General features: G+C 47.1%; 1 protein-coding gene across 1 annotated transcript in view; it reads right to left on the bottom strand.

Annotated features, from left to right (window-relative positions):
* The window catches only part of IRS1 (insulin receptor substrate 1), a 47,353-nt gene extending 28,144 nt beyond the window's left edge, over positions 1-19,209 (bottom strand). Inside the window, exon 1 of the mRNA XM_053951999.1 lies at positions 14,698-19,209. Within this exon, the coding sequence (XP_053807974.1) occupies positions 14,721-18,254 (3,534 nt within the window). The 5' untranslated portion in view covers positions 18,255-19,209 and the 3' untranslated portion in view covers positions 14,698-14,720. The remainder of the gene's footprint in view (positions 1-14,697) is intronic.
* Positions 19,210-20,634: the final 1,425 nt, after the last annotated feature.

Genomic DNA, 20,634 nt, shown 5'->3' with positions numbered 1-20,634 from the left:
TGTGGATTTGGGTTTTGGAAGAAAATATTTCGTTGAGAAGATGACTAACACAGACAGCTAAACTAGCATGAATACTAAAGCAGCAAGCACAAGTTTGGCAGCAAAAGATGTCTTCTCTCATATAGAGACCACCTAAACCAAAACAAGCTATAACTGAGAAGCAGGATTTTTTCTAACAGCATAAATACACTTATACTACATTCCTACCTCAAAGTAGCACCTCCAGAATGAGTGAAGAAGCAAACCCTCTTCGACAAACCCTCTCAGATTCTCACCCAGCACACCTGCAAAGACTCCCTGGGCTGAGGGACTGGTGCTGCAGCTGGTCAGGATCACAACTCACTTATGGCACAGTTTCACAGCAGCCCTGCAGACAATCTCAGACAGCTTCTGCAGAGGCAGAAGCAGCAGCAGTGTAGGCCAAGACAAGTGTGGTTTCAAGGGCAGTGTAAGGCACTAATCACATCAGGTATTCTACTTGAAGATTTGCTGCCTGAAAGAATATAGCAGATGGGGTTTCACAGTTGGTTTTAACCCAACTAGGAGCTAGCTGCTGTCTAGAGAAGTGGTTCCTGATTTCCTCCTAAATACAGTCCCAAGTGCTCCCCAGGTGATGCCAGTAAACTCTCCAGAGTTCATGGAGACAGAAACAACAGCATGGCCTTCCATTTCTTTAAGCTGATGGTAAACCTGTGTCCTGCATTCTGCTTCTGAAGTGCAGTGATTGCCTGCACTTACTGCAGCTCTCCCTGGCCTTAATTCTGTCAGATATACCTGCATGAACTGAGCCTAAGGAGTCAGAACAGAGGAAGTCACAACAATGGTAAAGGCTGCAAGTATCAGCCATGGTTAGGCAGATAAAGCCAGGGAAACAGATTCCAGACAGTGATTTATATCACTCCTGATTTCATAAAACCAAACCAAAACCTTTCAAAAAGTTACAGTGAAGAATAGCAAGACACTACGACAAGAGCTCATCAGTTAAAAGCACAAACAGATTGGAAAGTCCTACAAATAACAGGAGTCCTGCAAAGGCTACCATTACATGTTCTGTAGTCCTCTTTTTTTCTATGTATAAAGCAATTTGCTAATAGTCTTTTGCTTTCACCTGTTCCTTCAACCCAAATGCAAATGCTGAAATGTGACCCAAATCTATGATTAACATCACAGGAGTTATTTGATAAAGGAATAAAAGCTGACGAGCTACTCTAAGAAACACAGAAGTAAACAAGCTTGAATCAAAACAGATCAAACATCTCACCAATTTTCAGGAGAAGTAGTTTTGGAAAAGATGAAATAACCAAGGTAGAAGATAAACTAGACATTGAATTACAAATAATTTTGTAGCCCTTTAGAGCTAACTCATTACTATAGCTAATTATAATTAATAGGGACTCACTGTTAATTCAAACAGAACAGTGTAGTAACACCTTCCAGAAAAACTGTTAAAGGGACACATTCTAAATTGAGGCATGCTGCCTTAGTCCCACCAACCTCAAGTAGGTACAGCAATTTACATCAATTGGAGATTCCTCTCCTTCCACACCTAGGTGAAAAATAATTCACAGCCTATTCATGCAGAAGGATCATTCAAACCCTCCTCCAAAATATGCCTGCACAAAACTTAGGAACACAAAACTTAGGAATTTTTTTCCTCTAACAATTCTTGGCACATCAACGCTTTCCACTGCTGCAATCCCACAGTGTTATCAGCACAAGGCTTCATTCATACCTATGTTTAAAATTTTACAACAGCCTATCAAGCTAAGAGATTATGAATCATTCAAGCCATTAAAGCCCAATTACATCAACTGAAATCTGAGCTTCCCGGCATTATTCCAATTTCTCTTTCTGCTCACTCAGCCCCTGTACCCCCTCCTACACAACCTTCCCTTCCCTAACCTTGTGAAATTTCTCTTACAGAAGACCCAGGAGCTGGCCAATTTACACAGCATGCCTGTCACTCTTACCCTTCAATACATTTAATCACCCTTTTTCTGTACTTGTGGTTTTGCCCTCTCCTCTCCCTCACCCAGCTTCCTATAATTTCATGGATTGTCTGTTCCTGCTCCTCTACATCAGGCAATATCCTGTATCCAGGTCCTTTCTGCATCTACCCTTCATTTCTACATGATTGTATCTCAGTTCAAATACATTTAATTATCATGTACATACTGACACAGCTTCACGGTGGATTAATTCAAATTAAAGTGATTAAAATAATCAAATTTAGATTAGCAAATGAGGAAACTTATTTTTTTATGTCCTTAATGGTCATTCTCAAACACCAATAACCACTAAATCATGATGATCTGCAATATAACCTTTTAATTTAGCATTTAATATAGTCCCTAGTTAGACAATACTATTAGTGTACATTTATGCAGATTCTTGACATGAAATTAATGACAACACAGGTCACTATTTAGAAGCTGGTTAAATTTTACATGATGACTTTTCAACTTCTGTTTGAATGAAAAACAGGATGAAAACTAGCAAAATCCCTGAACACCTAATGAAGTTACTTAACAAAATAAATGTTGCGTTTAAAGACAATTTTTTTCTTATTTTTAAGCCTCATCTCTTTAATAGGCAAAACTGAGTGAACCTGGCTACTGTGGAATTCAAAATTTCTGATTTTGTAGAGTTCTCAGGGTTTTTTTTCTAAAAAAACTTCAGACAAGAATGCTGTTTTCCCATCTTTTCTGTTGATCTCATTCAGTTTTGAATAAACATTAGGCTACTCACATTAAAATGAAAATAAATTTCTCTGGGTACCTACTGAAGCAGCTGCTGTTCTCAGAAATTAGGGTTTAGCACTTCAAACCCCACTCATGTTCACTAGAGCAATGGGTTCATTTCTTCTAAACATTTGGTAGTTACACCGAGTGAAAGTTCTGTCTTAATTTAGGTAGTACTAATACATTACAGCATATTTAGTCCTGAATACAGATTTATTTTTGAGAAAGCAATAAAAAAATTACTTCAACCTGAACCACCCCACTTTCTCAACCACAGCTTGCCTTCTCTAGGGATGTGCTACCTCCACCTCAGGGTCAAAACAGAATTTAAAGGAAATGTAAATATTTGCTTTCTTCCTGGGAAAGGAACTACATAGGGAAGAGGTGAAAAAGAGGGGATGTGCATATGGGGAATTGCATCAGTATAATTAGAGAGTTTTAGCAAGCTGGTAAACGTCTGTGTAGGCAATCCCTTCACTCTAAAGGGTATTTCCTAATTAAAAATATGCACCCCATTTTCCAGAGCCTTCCTACTGAAGACACATCTCACCACTGCGGCCCAATTAGATCAAATTGGGTGGCGGGCTCTTTTTGTTGTGTGCATGATAATACAAAGACTCTCCAAGTTCCTGCTCAACAAAGGCTTGTGTGAAACAGGCTTTGAAGACACAATAACATTCCTCTTGCGAGTTTCAAGCCCGGAGGCTAAAAGCACCAAGTAACTATTCATTCTTCCATCTTGAGACACATTCCTAACCTAGTTCAAAGGCCTGAAAAAACATGCCCTAGCTACATGCCTGCACACCTTCAGCAGGGCTTTTCCCTTCTATCAGAGCTCGCTAGAGAAAGAAGTTTCATACAGAAAAGAATTAAATACATTTGAGAGTTTTGTTTCACTTTTAAGAACTCTTAAATTGTTTAAAGGATTCAGGACTGCCTTGCATATGAATGGATCAGCTGTGTTAATCCATTGAAGAGTAAAGTGCACCATTTACATGTTTAAAGTACAATGTTCATGCACAGTGCACCGTTCTTTAACTTCTGCTCCCAAGAAGCAGCTGTGGGAGAAGGGATTGTGCACAGCAGCTGGAAAAGGACAAGAGATGATCTGGAGCTGTTTGGCTTCCATCACTGCTCTTCTATTTAGTTTTATGCGCCTCTATTTTGATCTCAGACTGGTAAGATAGATGTAAATCACATATGGCTATCCACCCATATTAAGATATCCAAGGCATTCAAGAACATAATGCATCATGTTCACAAGATGATGATAAAGTCAACAAAATACAAGATTATTTCCAAAATACTGACACTAGAACAAATATTAACTTTCAACAAGAAAAAATGTTTACAATTTTGAACATACAGCTTCCTAAACAAACGGAATTCCTCTTTATACACTTTATTTTGGTGTTTCTCAAAAATCTGAATGCCATTATGTGTAAAATGAGGAAATATAAACAATTACTACAGAACAGGCTCGCCTAACTACAGTGACCATTCCATGGAATGGAACCAGCCCACAGAAACAGTGGAGCAGGCAGACAGGAGTGAAGGCAGCCCAGCTGAGAACCCCTCCTTTGCAGGAAGGCAAGCTGGTTACATCTGCCCAAAGCTCCTGCAGGACCCCAGATGTGCCAGCCAGCCTGCTTTTTGGGATTCCTGAACCACACACAGGAGATAAAAAGCTTCCTTTGTTTGCAATAGTTTTCAGTACACCTAAACTAAGGTTTCCTTACCTATATTTCATTTTTGATCTGCAATCAATTAACTATTTAGTACCCCTGAATTTCCCTTTTTTTAAAAGAGAAACTTTTTTTAATTTTGTAGTTTAGTTGACACTATTAAGAAAATAAAACCAACTCTGATCTGCCACACAGAAAAGTGGACCAAATGCTAAAAATACTGTAACATAGCAAAGCATGAAGGGATGGTACAGTGCACCCAAGCTTTGCAAGCAAAGAAGTCAAAAAGAGCAACAGGGTAAACAGGTTAAAGAGAGGCAATTTCTTCAGTTTTAATAATGCTGTTTCCACCTGTCAAAAATATATTTTTGTCCTCCTGAAGATTTTAATTAGTCACTTTCACTTTTTGCAAATGAAAATGGTTCCATTTGAATTTACCGTCAGTGCAAAAAGCCAAGTATTGCTCATTTTTCCCTTCATGTAGCCATAGTACAGATCTTCATTCCCACTGAAACAAGGAATGCATTACCTTACTGACATCTAAGAGTCATTTTGAATCCTGTGGCAAGCTGAGCTGCCCTAGCTCTTTCAAGGACTGCACTTTCAAGCTGAGCTACCTGCTGTTGGTCATTTCCAGGAAATACAACTGTACTCTGAAAGGAAAATCTTTGTGGAAAAATTCCAAAATAGGAAAAAAATAAGATAATATTGTCTTAGCCTCAACTAAGTAAACAGCTTGTTAGTTTATGTCCTCATTTTTATATAACATTCTGCTCCATAAATGTCCCATTTGCTATTTTGAAGTAACAAGTAATTCAGAAATTGTGATCAGAAATTGCAGGAGAGGAATCACTAATTACAACAGCATAAACTCTTCTAAGGAAATGAAAATTAATCCCATTTTTCAGAGACCACTCAGCCAACATCACCATCACTTACCTACAGCACCTGCATGAGTCAGAAATGGAACAGCCACCAGCATTTCAGCAAAGTACCCAACCTTTATTAATCTAGGTATGACCACAGAGAGCAAGTACCATGAAAAAGCATATTGTACCATGCAGGAAAGGCTGCTTTACCAGCCCTATGACACAGCAGGTACAGCAAAGGACATTCTGTTACATCTGTGCCTTCTCCAGGAAAGAGAAGAGCTCCTCTATTTCTCTTATGTTAATATTCATATGAAAGCTCTAGCATCACAGCTGACAGTGACTCCCAAACACTTTGTCAATCACTTGCACAGGAACCCTAAACCAGTTATGGGAATTACTGGAACACCAATGTCTCCTTGTTCTAGCAGTTTTCAAGGTATTTCAGCAAAGTGCCTAAGCACCACTTACTTGGACACTAGCACTCCCCTGTAGCACATACAGGTGGCTTCCAAGCTCCAAGTTTGTCTCTGAAGCCAAAACATCTCCCCTGTCACTCATTTCCTGCTCTCCAGGGGTTAAAATTCTCTTTTCCAACATAGCAATCTTCTCTTCAAAATGAAGGCCAGCTGGCTGAAGATTAATTACCATCCAGTGTTTTAATCTAAAAGATTCCCTCACTGACCCACATAAGCTGTCACTGGAGGTCTCTTTGCACCTCTCACACAGCACAGGGCACGGGAAGCTCAGGTCAGACCTGAAACAAGTCACAGCTCCAGCCATGGTGTTTCAAGCTCCCCACCTCCCTTCCATTCCTTTGCAGTCACTTACAAACTGATAAACAGAAGACCCCAGATGAAACATGCTGTAAGAGAAACAAACTCAATCTTCTACCTCCCATGTACAGTTCTTGAGGTTCTTTTACTCTCTCAGAGAAGACACACAACTCTCAGCACAGCATTTACACAAATGTGACTGGTGATGTACGGACATGCAGGATCTTGTGAGGAGGATGATAGGAGCGTTTGGTTTAGTTTGGTTTTAATCCCACACTTCAGTGAAGTAAGGGCAGAAGGAACCCATACAATCAGACTGGCTTAGTCTCCTCCACTCCAGCTTCAAGCTCTTTATTCCTTCAGGGAGCTGTGCCACTGAAGGAAGGCTCCAGTGCACAAACTAGTTAAGTATTTTATTGACTGGCAAATCCATCTTATGGTGTTCTTACCCTATAGTTATGTCTTAAAAAATATTTGTGTACCACATTGAAAGCCAGACCACTGAAACGAGACAGGAACCAAGGCTGCTAATTAATTCCCATTTTTCCTATTCACACAGATTCTGTATTTCAAAGAAAGCATGTGCAATCCTTAGGTGCCCTAGTGGTTAAAAATGTCCAAATCCTACACAGGCTGGAGGAGATGGGCTGAGGCAGAAGAAGAAGAAACACAGTCAATTAAAAGTTGTAGATGTTCCCAGACTCTACATTCCTCCCTTATATAACACATATCATCAGAGAGTTCAAATGTGCAAGTACACTTCAACAGCTCTATTAGCTATAAAGTGCACAACGTCCTCCTGAAGCATATCTTATTTGAAAATTTAACAGGTCATTTCTTCCACATTTCCAGCTTCCAAAAAAATAGAATTTTGCAACAGTTAACAGAATGTACACAGGTAAATCTTCTGTGATACACCACGGAACAGTACATTTCACCTTCCAGCTCAGGTGGCTGACACCAGGTCTTCCAACTAGACTCCCAAATTATTACAAGCACTTGAACACACACAAACTTCCACTGTCTCATCTGCCTGATCAAAAATTACTCTGAACAAAATACACTTCACAATTACCCAAGGTTAAATCTCTAATAATAGTCTTCAGAGAACATGACCTAGATATGTCAAGCATGATCAGAGAGACATATATCAAGACATCCTTTAGTTAGTTAAGAGTGCCAGGCTTATTTAAATCTCCTTTATCCGTTCACACCTTGGCTTTTGTTAAATTTCACATCATTTCTGTAAGTGGAGAGTAAAGCTGTTAAACTTGTGAATCTTTTTAAGTTACCAATATCTCTGCTAAAACTATCTCTATTTCATGTAGTCAAAATAATAATCACCACTTATCAAAGCCCCAGAATTATGTAAAAATAGAATAATGCTACTCATTTTTATGAACAGGTACTGTAACACATCAGATCATGTACAGGTGACCAAAAGCCAGCTCTTACAATTCTGACAAGTTGAGAATTCAGACACATTTGTCAGTATTAATATATTTGTGTTGCAGCTCTTACCGCAAAATGAAAACCACATCTGCTGTAACAAGCCACAATAGCTTTGTCATTTGAAGTTTTCTTTTACAATATATTATTTAAATTTTAAAAAAGTAAGAGAATCTATACTTAGTAATCCAAAAGACAAATTATTAAACTAATGAACCCTAATCAAATTTATAACTGTCCAAGTAGTAGAATATAAAGAAGAAAATGATGCAGTTAAAAAAACCTGTGTGAATATAGTCCTCCTTCTACTGTATTTTATAAAATCAAGGAGTTTTAATGTTAAAATTCACTCATTCTTATTTATCTTGGCCTTAATTCAGATTTGCATCTGTGGTTGTGATAGGGATACTACAAGACAAAGAATTCAGGAAAGGAGAGCTGGAGGTAAATTCTGCTTGCCTTACTAAGCAAATCATCCTGTTAAGGTCAGCAGAATATCCAAATACTAAAAAAAAAAAAAATCCAATAACAAATAAGGACTACATGTGCTTCCTAAGCAGAGTGTTCATCCCTGTAATAAAGATTAAAAAAAAAAAACACAGAAGGAGAAACACCTTCCATAAACTGCAGTACCATGCAAAATGAGCACCTCTTAAACAAACTCTTTGTGATATCCAGGCTCTCCACATTTCTCTACACTCTTCCTCAAACTTTCAAATATCACCATCCCAGTTCCCCTCAGATCACAAACACCTTGCAATTCTCTCTATCTACATCATCCTGCCATAGTTTGTCTGTCCCCTAAGTAATTTCTCTCTCATTTCCACCTCCTTCCCACACCAGTTTCTACAAGTGCTCTCCAGTTTTCACCTCAAGTTCCCCATTATCTCATGCCAGCAACCCCCAGTCTCTCCTGGTCACAGCACAGGTCCCATGAACAGCTTTCCCCTCCTTTTTCCTCTCGTCTCTTTCATAACTCTGTCAATCAAACACAATAATTAGTTTTCATTGAAACTTGGCACAGAAGTTAAACCTAAAGTCAAATTAGTTTTGGAAAATAATATCGATTTCTCGTCCATATCACTGGACAACAGAATTATTTTTAAATCTTATGTTTTACTCACGTAATAATCAGTACTGAACAGATTAATTTTCAGAGCTTCAAGAAACTGGGAAAAAAACCCTCACATTCTTCACAAACAAGCTATTATACACTTACTTGTTCAAAAGAATATTCAAGTACATTTACTTTAAGTACTTGCACTCATGTATTTAGGAAGTCATTAAAATTGTGCAGTCCTAATGAATATAAAATTTTAGCTATCATAAAGCAGTCCTGAAACAATGCACCATACTGAAGATATTGGTCAAATTACATTCCCATTCCACAGCTGCTTGCTGCATTTTATTAACGATCTGTAATTCTCTATTTACAAGTGTTATCTAACAAAATTTACGATCTCCCTACAGTTGCTATTAAAAATCAGCATCATCTTCACCCTGCAATGTCCTGTTTCATTTTCAAATATAAACCATATCCTAAAACCAGTTTAAACATTAACTAAATGTGAAAACCATGTGCTAAAGATGTCCAGGTAGTACCTCATAATCATATTAATTTGTTTATAAATCATTCTGTTTCAGTTTTTAAGCCAGGAAAACAAAAGAGAAACATCTAAACCCATTAATTATAAGCTTGTGGTCTTGTTAAACAGAACTGCAAATATGCAAGTACGTGGAGACACAGGCTCAATTTTGGCAAATAATTAAGTATGGGGAAAAACTGGTGTGTGCATACAGTAAGAAATGCACTGTTTTGTCTACAGTAATACCCACAAAGCATGAAAAACTTTCATAACATGCTGGTATTTACCTTGGTACTGACCCAAAACTACAGAAACTTCTGTTCTTCAGTTTGGGAAACAACGCACCCCTAGAAACTTAATTTAACTGTACAAGTCTTGTTTTGGCACCCTTGTGGGTCTCTTCCAACTCAGGATATCCTATGATTTTATAAATTGCTGTGTTCCACCTTAAGTTTTTAACTTGAGAAAAAGAAGACAACCATTGAAAACTATGAAAGAAAGAAATTAAAAAAGCAAGCAGTGTCCCAAAAAAAAAAAATGAAACCCAGGTATATAGTATAGTATAGTATAGTATAGTATAGTATAGTACAGTATAGTACAGTATAGTATAGTATAGTATATAGTATAGTATAGAATGACATGAGTAATTTTCTGTTTACCATCATGTGTATTTTCATGAGAACCACACAAAAGTTTAGTTCTACCCTTTTTTAAAGTGTTTTGCTTTAACTGGATACAGGCAAAAGGTCTAACAACCCTATAGATGCCCTTGTGCTCAATTCCCATTATACTGTTTTCCATTTTCTTACATCACCAAAAAACCCCAAGCCACCCATGCAGTGGGTGAAACAGTCAGCATCAAAGCTAGAGTGAGCCAAGTTACCACTTGCTTACACTACACATATTCTATTCCATGTTATTAGCACTTACATTCAGGAGTTCTCAGAGTCATCAACAAAATGGAAACGAAGCTTTGAAGCTTTGGAGATCAAAGCAAGATACCTGAATTCATTCTGCTGTCCTGCTACTGCATTTCCTGTTTCTCCAGAGCCAACATCTAATGGTTTACTTCTTGGAATATTTTTGACTATATACTCAGAACACAAGTTATCTGCAGTTCATCTTCAACACCCCTGCTCATTTGAGGAGCCTTCTCACAGCAACCCCAAAAGCAGGATCCACAGCATATCCACAACATCTGCTCACCTGTTGTCTTGGGTTTGTGTGCAGAGTTTTGATAGTGGGGGGCTACAGGGGTGGATCCTCTGAGAAGCTGCCAGAAGCTTCCCCCATATGTGACAGAGGCATTGCCAGTCAGCTCCAAGATGCACCTGCTGCTGGCCAAGGCCAAGCAGTGCCACTGACAGTGGCAGTACCCCTGGGATTATGTATTTAGGAACAGGAAAAAAAAACCTACACAACTGCAGCCAGAGAGAGGAGTGAGGATATCTGAGACCACTGTGGATACAGGAAACTACTCTGCAGAGGAAGTAGCAGCAAAGACAACATGCAGTGAACTAGCCAAAATCCCCATTCTCATACCCCTGTGCTGCTGTGGAAAAGAGGTAGAGAAATGGGGAGTAAAGCTAAGCCCAGGAAGAGGGAGGGGTGGGGGACAAGTGTTTTAAGATTTAGTTTTTATTTCCTATTATCCTACTCTGAATTGATTGGTAATAAATGAAACTAATCTGCCCACGTTGAATCTGTTTTGCCCATGAGAGTAACTGATGAGTGATCACCCCCTGCCCTTATCTCGACTCATGAGCCTTTTGTTGTATCTTTTTCTCCCCTGTCTAGCTGAGGAGGAGAGTGATAGAGTGGCTCTGGTGGACACTTGGTGTCTAGCCAGGACCAGCCCACCACATCTGTGCATGCAAAACTCTAAGCAGGAGCAAAACGCCTTAGGGCTACATTGCTCTCTCCCCTCAATTTTTCCATGTCATGGGCTGGTGTTTCCCAGCACAACTTGGCAATTGCAGCAACACAGACTTCCAGCTACAGCATAAAAGGCCACTCATCAGATAATCCAAGCATCAAAGAGTCACCAGCTAGGCCAGACACACATAACAGTACCCACTTCTCTACAGCAGAGGTAAAGGTTTGGGCGGGAGAGCATACAGAACTGCACTGAAACTACAGCACTTCTAACAGGAAAAAAGAAGAGAGCTAGGGCAGGGCCAGCTGTTTGGAAACAGCCAAGAATATATGACAGGGAAGGCAATGGGATTGGAGAGTGCAGAGGAATTCTGTGGGTGAGAGGGAAATGTTTTTCAATGAAATTTGGAAAACATTATTTCAGCCAGGATCCGTAATGTTAGGAGAAATAATTACACTAGAAAGAAATTAAAATACTTCAGAGTCTAATGCCTAACAACTTGGAGACAGCTGGCAGAGAAGGACAGGGAAGCATGGAAAAGGACAGGAGGAGTTAGCTAGTTTGCATGAAAGCAGCAATAGTCATTTAACTGTTAGGAGATGAATAGCCAACATTTGGGGTCATTGTCTTGTAGATGGCAACAACAGAAAATTCCAGAATTGATAAAACAAGTATTATCCAGATAGTTTGGGCCTTTGGGATGGGTGCTATGGAGAGAGAAGAGAAAGAAGAAAAAAAAAAAAAAAAAAAAAAGCATGTATAGTCCCTTTGCCACTTCTGAGATTAAAAGTGTAAATAATAACCCATGAAAGAGAGGGGGAGTAAAGAAGAGTAACTAGGTAAGAGTACTTAGTGCAGCCTTCCCCAGCCCTTGTTCGGATACCTGCAGCTTCACCCTTCCCTTCCCAGCTCCAGATGTTTTCTCCTCTCTGCTGTACCTGCAAACACACCAAGTAGCTTTTCCTTCATCTTTCACTTGCTCAGACACCAACAGGAGAAAGCACAACTGCAACATCCCCACTCTCAGTTGCAGCCTGAACAGCCTCAGCTGCCACCAGGAGCACAGGAGAAGTTGGCCAAGGAGGCACAGCCCACTCTGCTGCTCCCTGGGAAAGGCAGGCAAAGCTTTGGGGAACTGTGGAGTTTTCAGGTGAACGGTTTGGCTGAAGGTGCTCAACAACTTTTCAGGCATGTGCAAGCAGTCCCATAAATCATTCAGCTCCAGGCAGGTTTCCTTAGGAATGGCATAAGGTACAACCTACATGGAACAAGTCTCCTGCCAAACCTAAGTTTTACCTCCAAAGCAAAAAAAGGTACAAGCACATGTCAAAAAATAGCTGTGAAAATGGTTAGTATGAAAGAAACATTGTTAGGTTTGTTTCCTTAGCACACTCAAGAGATTAACTAGTCAGGCTGAATTTTGCCAGAGAAGTTTCAGTTGATAGCAAGAAATCTAGCCTGGGAAATAAGAATCCCAATGGTTAATGTCTGAGAAGGCTACAAGCAATCAACAAAGCTTTATAGTGGGAAGGGGAAGGAACAGCCATGGCTCAAAGTCCCCATATAATTACAACCTGATTCTTCCCTTGCCTCCCAGAAGAAGCTGTGCCTCCTCAATCCAATCCAAATTTTGGGAAATAAGAACCAGCTTCAAATAACAATTACTCTATTACACTCTATCTCACACAATGCTGCCCTTAAAAGTATCTGCATAGTATTTTTCAGCCAGTTCTTTTATCAGGTCTTCCACATCCTAATCTTTCACTCAACAGCATAATCACAGTAGGTATCTATCTAACACCACCATGGAGAGCATTGTCACAGCTTTTATATTAAAGATGACACAAAGTTCAATTAAATAAGTTGTCTACCACAAAAGGAAAGCAGTGCATTTGGAAAAAAACTGTGTAAGCAGTTATGACACTGCTCCCCACCAGACCTGCCTTCTCATACCCTTCATATATTCTTCATTTACCCCCACACTGACCAAAGATCTTCTCTCACACTTACTCTACAGTCTCAGCACTGCACAGGTGGGAGGGAACAGTGATGTTCCCAGCAAAGTGACTTAACTGCAGAACATGTTGCATCCTCTGGCAAAAGTCCCCTCCTGAAGAATTCACAACACCAATGCTGTCCTAAGCAGATATGGATTCCCAGGGTAACAAGAGCCATCTGCAAAACCAGGGCTCTTGCAAGCACATGCCAGAACGGAGAAAAGGTGTGGCTGTGTAAATTCTGTACATTTAGTCACAAATAATGTATGGTGACACTCAGCACAGTCCTGTCAGCCACAGAAGTCATCATTTTCTACCAGTTACCACTTGAACCAGACTGGCAATATTTGCACTGATCTTAAGTCCTACCTCGAACTTTCAAATTAACCTAGTATTCGTAGGTCACATAAAACTAAGACTTAATATTGCTTTGCTCTAAGGGGCAACAGCAGCAATGCCAAGCAGCAAATGTGAAGAGACTGTTTTACTTTTGTTCAGGTTATAAGGATGCAAAACATCTAAACATGAAAAACATGTGATCCCAGGCATCACACCAACACCAGCCTTCAGCACCCTTCCACACAGCCAACAGGCAACACAAATACTGAGATGATGTAAACAGTGGTGTGAGATTCACCCCCTAATGTCATTGCATATATTCATAGTAACTGCTTAAACTACTGTGATTGCTGCTGCTCAGGTATGTAGGAAACTGTTAAAATCGAGTGACAAAATTTACTGGATAACTATCTGCCAGTACTTGCCTGCACCAAAACAAAACTTCACCTTCATGAAAGGACTTACACAGGCGCACTGTACTTTATGAGCTCTTAACAAGATACATTGTTCTGTGCTGCATGAAGTTCCCACTCAACAGAAACATCACACTGCTTCCAACAAGGCTCCTACTCATCTTACATGTCTGTAATCAATGTGCAACAGCCTGGCAGAAGTTTTTCCCTAATTAAAAATTAAAAGCTTCAGGAAGAAGCAGAACACATTAGTCAATGCCAAAAACACAGTTCATAGGGCTCATTTCTTGAGCTGTTTGTAACACCGTGGCAGGTGAGGGACAGCCACACAGTATCAACTGAAACACAAGAGAGAGATACAATGCTCTAAAGGCTTTGAAGTCTGTTTTCAAACTCACAGCTCCTCCCAAAAACACTCAATTAACACTGGTCACAACCCTGTGAGGTAAATGTCCTTAGCCCACACGTGTTAGCACGGTTGACTGCTCTACTCTTGGTCACAGGCTTAATGATCACTGACCAAACCAGGATTACACTGCGAGTTTCCTGTTTCCAGCCCAATACTAGGAGTGACTCGATTGCACACCCCTCACCCACTCACTTTTGGAGCACTGCTAATTCCAAAAAGTAAAAAAACGTGGCAACACGGTAAGCACAGTATTGTATCCCCGGCTGAACAGGACCGTCCAAAGCTGCTTTGGAAGCACTCCCCAGCCCGTGCAGGTGCGGGTCAGCGGCAGGACACACGCAGGGATGCGGCACTCCTGGACGCTTCTGCCACTAGAACATGCTGCAGTGAGGCCAAAAGGCTCAACGAAACCAACCCAAGCCGTGGGTGCCCCGGGGGACGATGCCCCCAGCCCGCGGGAAGGCACCGCCACGAGCAGACTCGGCCCCAGCCCCCTCCCCGCGGTCGTTCCACTCCCCGAGCGGAGCCGCGCCCCGTCCCGCCCCGTCCCGGCTCACCTTCCCCGGCGGGTGCCCGGCTCCTACATCTCCTCCCGCTTCTGGAAGCTGATGCTGGCGTACGCGCTCAGATCCTCGCCACAGTGGCCACTCCCGCGCTGCTGGCCCGGGGGCTTCGGCGGCAGCGGCTGCTTCGCCTCGGCGGGGGCGTGCGGGTGGTGGTGGCGGCGGTGGCCGCAGTCCCTCACCAAGTCCAGGTCGATGTAGTTGAGTCCGTTCTCCAGGGCGGGCGCGACCCCCGGGTCCCGGCGGGCGGCCGCCTCCCCCGCGCCGGGCCGCAGCCACACGTTCTCGAAGGAGGCCGAGCTGTGCCGCTTCACCTCCTCGGCGCCCCCCGCGCCGCCGCACGGGAAGGGTGCCCCGAGCCCGCCCGCCGCTCCGCGGGCCGCGCTCGGCGTAGAGGAGAAGGTCTCGGAGCTGTGCCGCCGCCGGCCACCCTGCGGGTCGGCGCGGATCACCTTGGCGCTCTGGTTGCGGCCGGGGCTCAGGCTGACGCGGGTGAAGGCGCTGCCCGCGCCCAGGCCCCCCAGCAGGGAGGAGGAGCGCGGCGGCGCCGCCGATAGCTCGGCCGGCGGCCGCGGCAGCTCCGGGGACGCAGCGGTGGCGGCCGCCGGCGGGGGCTTTTCGGGGCCGGCGCGGCCCCCCCGCACCTCGGCGTAGCTGATCAGGCGGGCGGGCGAGCCGGGGGACGGGCTGTCCGCGTAGTCCGAGCAGGAGCCCCCGCCGGCCGCGGCGCCCCCCCGCTGCATCGCCACGTAGTCCCGGCCGAGCCGGGCCGCCCGCGCGGTGGCGAAGCCGGGCGGGCAGGGGGCCCGCGGCGGGCCCGGCTCCATGTTCATGTACTCCTCGGCGACCTCGCTGCCCGGCGGCGGCAGGGCCATGCTCAGGGCAGCCGAGGGGAAGGGCGGCTTTTCGCCGGCGATGAACTCGATGTTAACGTACTCGCCGGGGCTCTTGGGCTCGGGGGGCAGCAGCACCGGGGGCTGCTCCCGGGCCCGCGGCAGGGTGCTGGCCTTAGGGCCACCCAGCGACAGCCGCGTGGGGCGCGCCAGGCGGCCCTTGGTCTGCACGGCCGTGTCCACCTTGCGCGGGGTCTGCGCTTGGGGCGGGGGGCCGCCCTCGGGGCCGCCGCCGCCGCCCAGGCTGTCGCTGCTGGTGGAGGAGGACGAGTCCTCGGCCGCGTAAAGGAGGCGGCTGGAGCCGAGCGCGATGCGGGGCTGCGGGCTGCCCTCCTCGGCTGTCCCCGCCGGCCTGCTGCCGCCCCGCCGGTGCACGTGCTTGAAGGAGCGTGGCAGCGAGAAGTAGGAGTAGATGGGTTTGTGGTGCGCTACGGTGGCCGCCTCCTCGACCCCCGGCTGCCCCGCAGCCCCGAAGTAGCAGTCGGGCGGAGTGCTGGTGGTGGAGCCGCTGGCTGGGGACATGTTGATATAGTCGCTGCCGCCGCAGGGGAGCTTCCCTTCGTTGCTCTCCACTGAGAGTTTTGGGTGGTGGCCGGCACCATTTGTCCAGATCTTGCCGTAGCCCGCAGAGCTGCTGTCGGGGGAGTAGCTGCCACTGGGGGACATCATCATGTAGCCATTAGAGTCCACTGTGGCTGGAGGGTGGCGGCCACCCCTGCCAGGGTTGATGATCTGCTGTGGGGCCGACACACTCTTAGGACTCATGGGCATATAGTCACCACCCTTGGGGGGCCCCCCACCACTGGGCACAGGGGCTACACCGGGCGACATGGGCATGTAGCCATCATCCGTGTGCGGGGCAGAGTTGGTCCGATGATGGCCACTGTCCATGTGGTGCATCTCCAGGCACTCCTCTGGGTAGGAGTGAGTGGGCACAAAGGCTGAGTGGCGGTAGGAGGGCAGCCTGCTGCTGCCACAGGGGTAAGAAGGCAGCATCTCCGTGTATTCCTCAATGGAGGCCACTGAAGACTGTGAAGGTGTTTTCTGGTGGGAGATGGTGGGTGAAGTACCTGCAGAGTGAGTCCGCTTTCTGAATGCCTTCTCCAAGTCAGCAACCTCCTCACTACCACCTCGAGGACAGCAGGGTGTACTAGGATAGCGGGGCTGCTGCTGAGGGTGGCAGGTGCGTGGGATGAAGTGGCCATTGGGCGCTGCCAGGCTGCAGCAAGAAGAGGTGGCCTTCCCTCCCATGCAGATGTAGTTGAGGTCTTCATCACCCCGGGCAGGGGGGGTGTGTCCCAATGAATCAGGGGTTACACTGCGAAATGAGCTGCGAAAGTCACACGGGCTTGAACCATACTCATCGGAAGAAATAAATCCACCATCACTAGGAGAGCCAGAAACTGAAGCACTAGACCTTCGTGGGAACAGGCAGTCTGAGGTGGAGCCGTGGCCACTAGTGCTGCTGGATGACAGGCTGACTGGACTGGTGGCTGAAGGAGAGCAGCGCGAGGAAGGCATTGGGATGGACCGGCTGTGGTTAAGTGGAGGATGGAGCCTGGAGTTACCACGGTGTCTGTGTGAATGAGTCCGGTTAGCACTGGGACTAACTGGGCTACCATCCACAGAGGCAGGTCTTGACATTGTGCCTTCCCCATCACTCGACGCTCGAACCCGGAAAGAGCTGGGTTTGCCACCTGTACCTCCACCACCGGCAGGAGAAGTCGCCGTGACGCTCTCAGTCCTGGACCGCCGACTGAGCCCCACTTGGCTTGGTGGAGGGTTGTTGACATGGTGCCTGCGAAGGGGCACAGAGATTGGGTTGGAACAGTTTGAGGAGGACTGGCTCTTGCTACGGGGCCGGAATTCCTCACTCATGGCTCGCATGGCCTCCAGGATAGTTTCATGCATGTTCTGTGCCACCACAGAGTCATCCACTTGCATCCAGAACTCACCAGGTCCAGTGACAGCTGAGCGTCCCACCTCAATGAAGAAGAAGTTCTCAGAGTGACCACAGCGGCGGATATTGAGCAGCTGCAGCACCACAGCAGCCGCATCTGAATTCAGCTTTACAAAGCTGATGGTCTTGTTAGTCAGGCACAGGCGGTAGATGCCAATCAGGTTCTTTGTCTGGCCTAGGCCCTTAGGCTTCAGAATTACTTGCCAAACTTCCTTAAAAGCTGGACCAGGGGCTACCTCACCATAGCTGTCCTCACCTGCTTCCCCCAGTCCTGTGCTGCTGCCTCCAAAAGTGACATCACTGTGGTGGTGGTGGTGATGGTGATGGAGGTGATGGTGGCCCTTGGCCCTGTTGTGCAACTGCAGCAGTGCTTGGTACCAGCTCTCCTGCTCAGGTTCACTGTCAGCTGCAATGGCAAAGTGCTCGTCCTTGGTGTAGAGGGCCACCAGGTGCTTGTTCTTGGAGTCAGCCCGTTTGTTGATGTTGAAGCAGCTTTCTAGTGGGATGGAGCGCTTGGGGGCCCCTGACTTGTGTCTCCATTTCTTCTCATTCTCATAATACTCCAGCCGGGCGGGTCCAGACTCACTGGCTGCCCTCAGCACGAAAAATCGTTTATGCATGCTCTTGGGTTTGCGCAAGTAACCCACCTTTCTGACATCTGAGAAGAAGCCCTCATTATTATCCGTGGGGCTGGCCATGATGAGAGGTGGTGGAGCTGTTACTGCAGCTTGCAGTCTGCAAGACCCCAAAACAGCCAAGCTAGCCAGGAAAAGCAACCACCTAAAATAAAATTCATGCAACAACAATTTTTTTTAAAAAGAAAAAAAAAAAAAAAGAAGAAGAAAAAAGGCAAAATAGCTCAGGATCCTCTTCTGAGAACGGGACGGGGGAGGGACAGAAGCAGGGTGAGAGCAGCTGTTCAGTGGCAGAGGCAGCTTCCAGCACCAAATCAGAGTTTGTGTTGCTGTTTATGCCCAAATCGCGCTTAGACGCGTAAGCTCGTCCTTAAAAAGTCCAGTCCCGATCAGTCCAGACGAAAGTCTCGTCCCAGAATGAGCAGCCGGGAATGAAAAACGCATCTTCCCTTGCAGGGGTCGGGCTCCGGCGGGGCCGGTAGCGGGGCGGGGGTCCCTTTCCTCCGCTCCCTGCACCCCTTCCCCGGCTCAAGTTTGCCTCCGCGAGCAGCGATCTCTGTTGCAGATTAAATGTCCTCTCGGGGGCGGAGATTGTTTTGCAAAGTCCGGGGTTTGCACCCAAAAATACACGCTGCTCTCCCCTCTCTCGCTCTCCTCCCAAAAAATAGAAAATTAAAAAAAAAAAATGCCGCCCACAATACAACCCCTCTTCCCCAAATATCAGCGCCGAGGCTGCTGCTCCCGCTCGAGTGTGCGGAGGAGGCTGGCGACCCCATTCAGTCCCATCTCGTTAGGCGGAGAAAGTGCCATTTCCACACGCGGCGCAGCCCGGCAGCGGCGGGAGGGGAGGCAAGCCCGAGTGCCGAAGGAACATCCTCTCTTCCTCCTCCTCTTCATTCCAGGCGGCAGCGCCTCAGCGGCCGGCGGCGCGGCCCCCTCCCGTGCCCCAGCCCGCCGGGGGAGCGGGCACCGCCGCGGCGGCTCCTTCTCCGCCGGCTTCTCCTCGGAGTTTCCCGGCGCCCCGCACCAAAACAGGCGGCGGGGGCCGCGCTCGCCAGTCCAGCCCCCTCTGCCCGCCGCCGCGGCTCAGGCTCACTCCAAGGAGAACAACACGTGACGGCGCCAGTGCGTGGACCATCCCCGGAGCCGCCGCCGGGCTCCCGGCCAGCGCCGCCGCTCCGCCCTCCGCCCTGCCCTCATTCAGCGCGGCCGCGGGGCCGCCGCCGCCGCGCCCCCATTGGTGCCGCCGCCCGTCCGTCACGGCTGCGGCGGCGCCCGGCCGGGCTGGGGCGCGGCGCGTAGTAAAGAGGCGTAGACGCCATTCAGCGCCGTGTTTTTTTATACCCGCCGCCGGCGGCCTCTGCAGTGTGGCGGTTGCTGGGCCCGGCCGGGCGGGGAGATGCTCCCGCCTACCCGCAGCCGGTGCCGCCGGCCTCGTGGGGAGGGGAGGGGAGCAGAGCGGAGCGGAGCGGAGGGCGCTGTGCCGGCGGCCGTGGGGCCGCGCCCGCCCCGCTCGGGGCTCGTTCCGCTCCTCGGGCTCAGACGCGGCCCCGGCGCTGCCAGCGCGGCCGGTCCCCAGCGGGGGCCTGGCGGGAGGGGAGACTCGGCACGGCGCTGCCTCCATGGCGGGAGAGGCCGGGCCCCAGCAGCGCTCCCGCCACCGGTTGTGCGGCGGGTCCCTTGTCTCCCCGCGTGGCTCCGTGCTAAATTAAACCGAGCGTGCAGCGGGAGCGGCCGTGCCGGGGCTGGACGTGCCGCGCCCGCAACTCTGCCCCGGGCCCCGGGAACAAGTGCGGGAGCGCTGCGGCCGCATCCGCTGCTCAATGCTGCCCTCTGCGGGACAGCGCCCGGCGGGTTGCGGGCTGTGCCCTCGGGGGGCGGGTGGGGGTTTGGGGGTGCTATTGGTGTTCCCTGGTGCCACTTACGATGGGTGACCCTGGACAGCCTGGGAGGGAAGCGGGTCTCTAATCGCCCTGAGCTGGCACTGCCCTACCCGAGCAGAATGATTGCAGCTGGTCGGAGGTGAAAGCGCCACAATAGTGCTCTCATCTACTCTTCAGGTTAAAATGAAATACAAAAGTACGCTCTTGTTTGGATTGTAGGTCCGAACACGGGATAAATAAGTTGGAGGCTTTTCTAATGCATCTGCACCACAAAGTTTGTGGCTGCATTGATTGTGGCCAATTACTTGAGAGGAGCGGTTGCTTGGTCAAAAGGTGAAAAATCCCCCTGAAACAGCTGAAACACATGGAGCACCCAGAAAGGACAACAAGCAGCAGCACAAACCACCCTTCCATATCATCCTGTAGAAAACACCATAAAGCACAGAATTGTTTACAGGTGTTTGCCAAACACAAGATGGCAATTTCTAATGCAAGAGCAGAGTCTAGCTGGTAAGGAATGAGAAAAAACCATGCTGTAACAATAACCTGTATCATCACCT

The sequence above is a fragment of the Vidua chalybeata genome, chromosome 10 (assembly GCF_026979565.1).
Source record: "Vidua chalybeata isolate OUT-0048 chromosome 10, bVidCha1 merged haplotype, whole genome shotgun sequence".
NCBI classification, from domain to species: Eukaryota; Metazoa; Chordata; class Aves; order Passeriformes; family Viduidae; genus Vidua; species Vidua chalybeata.
The sequence above is the reverse complement of the archived record's forward strand: the minus strand, read 5'-3'. Positions and strand labels throughout refer to the sequence as shown.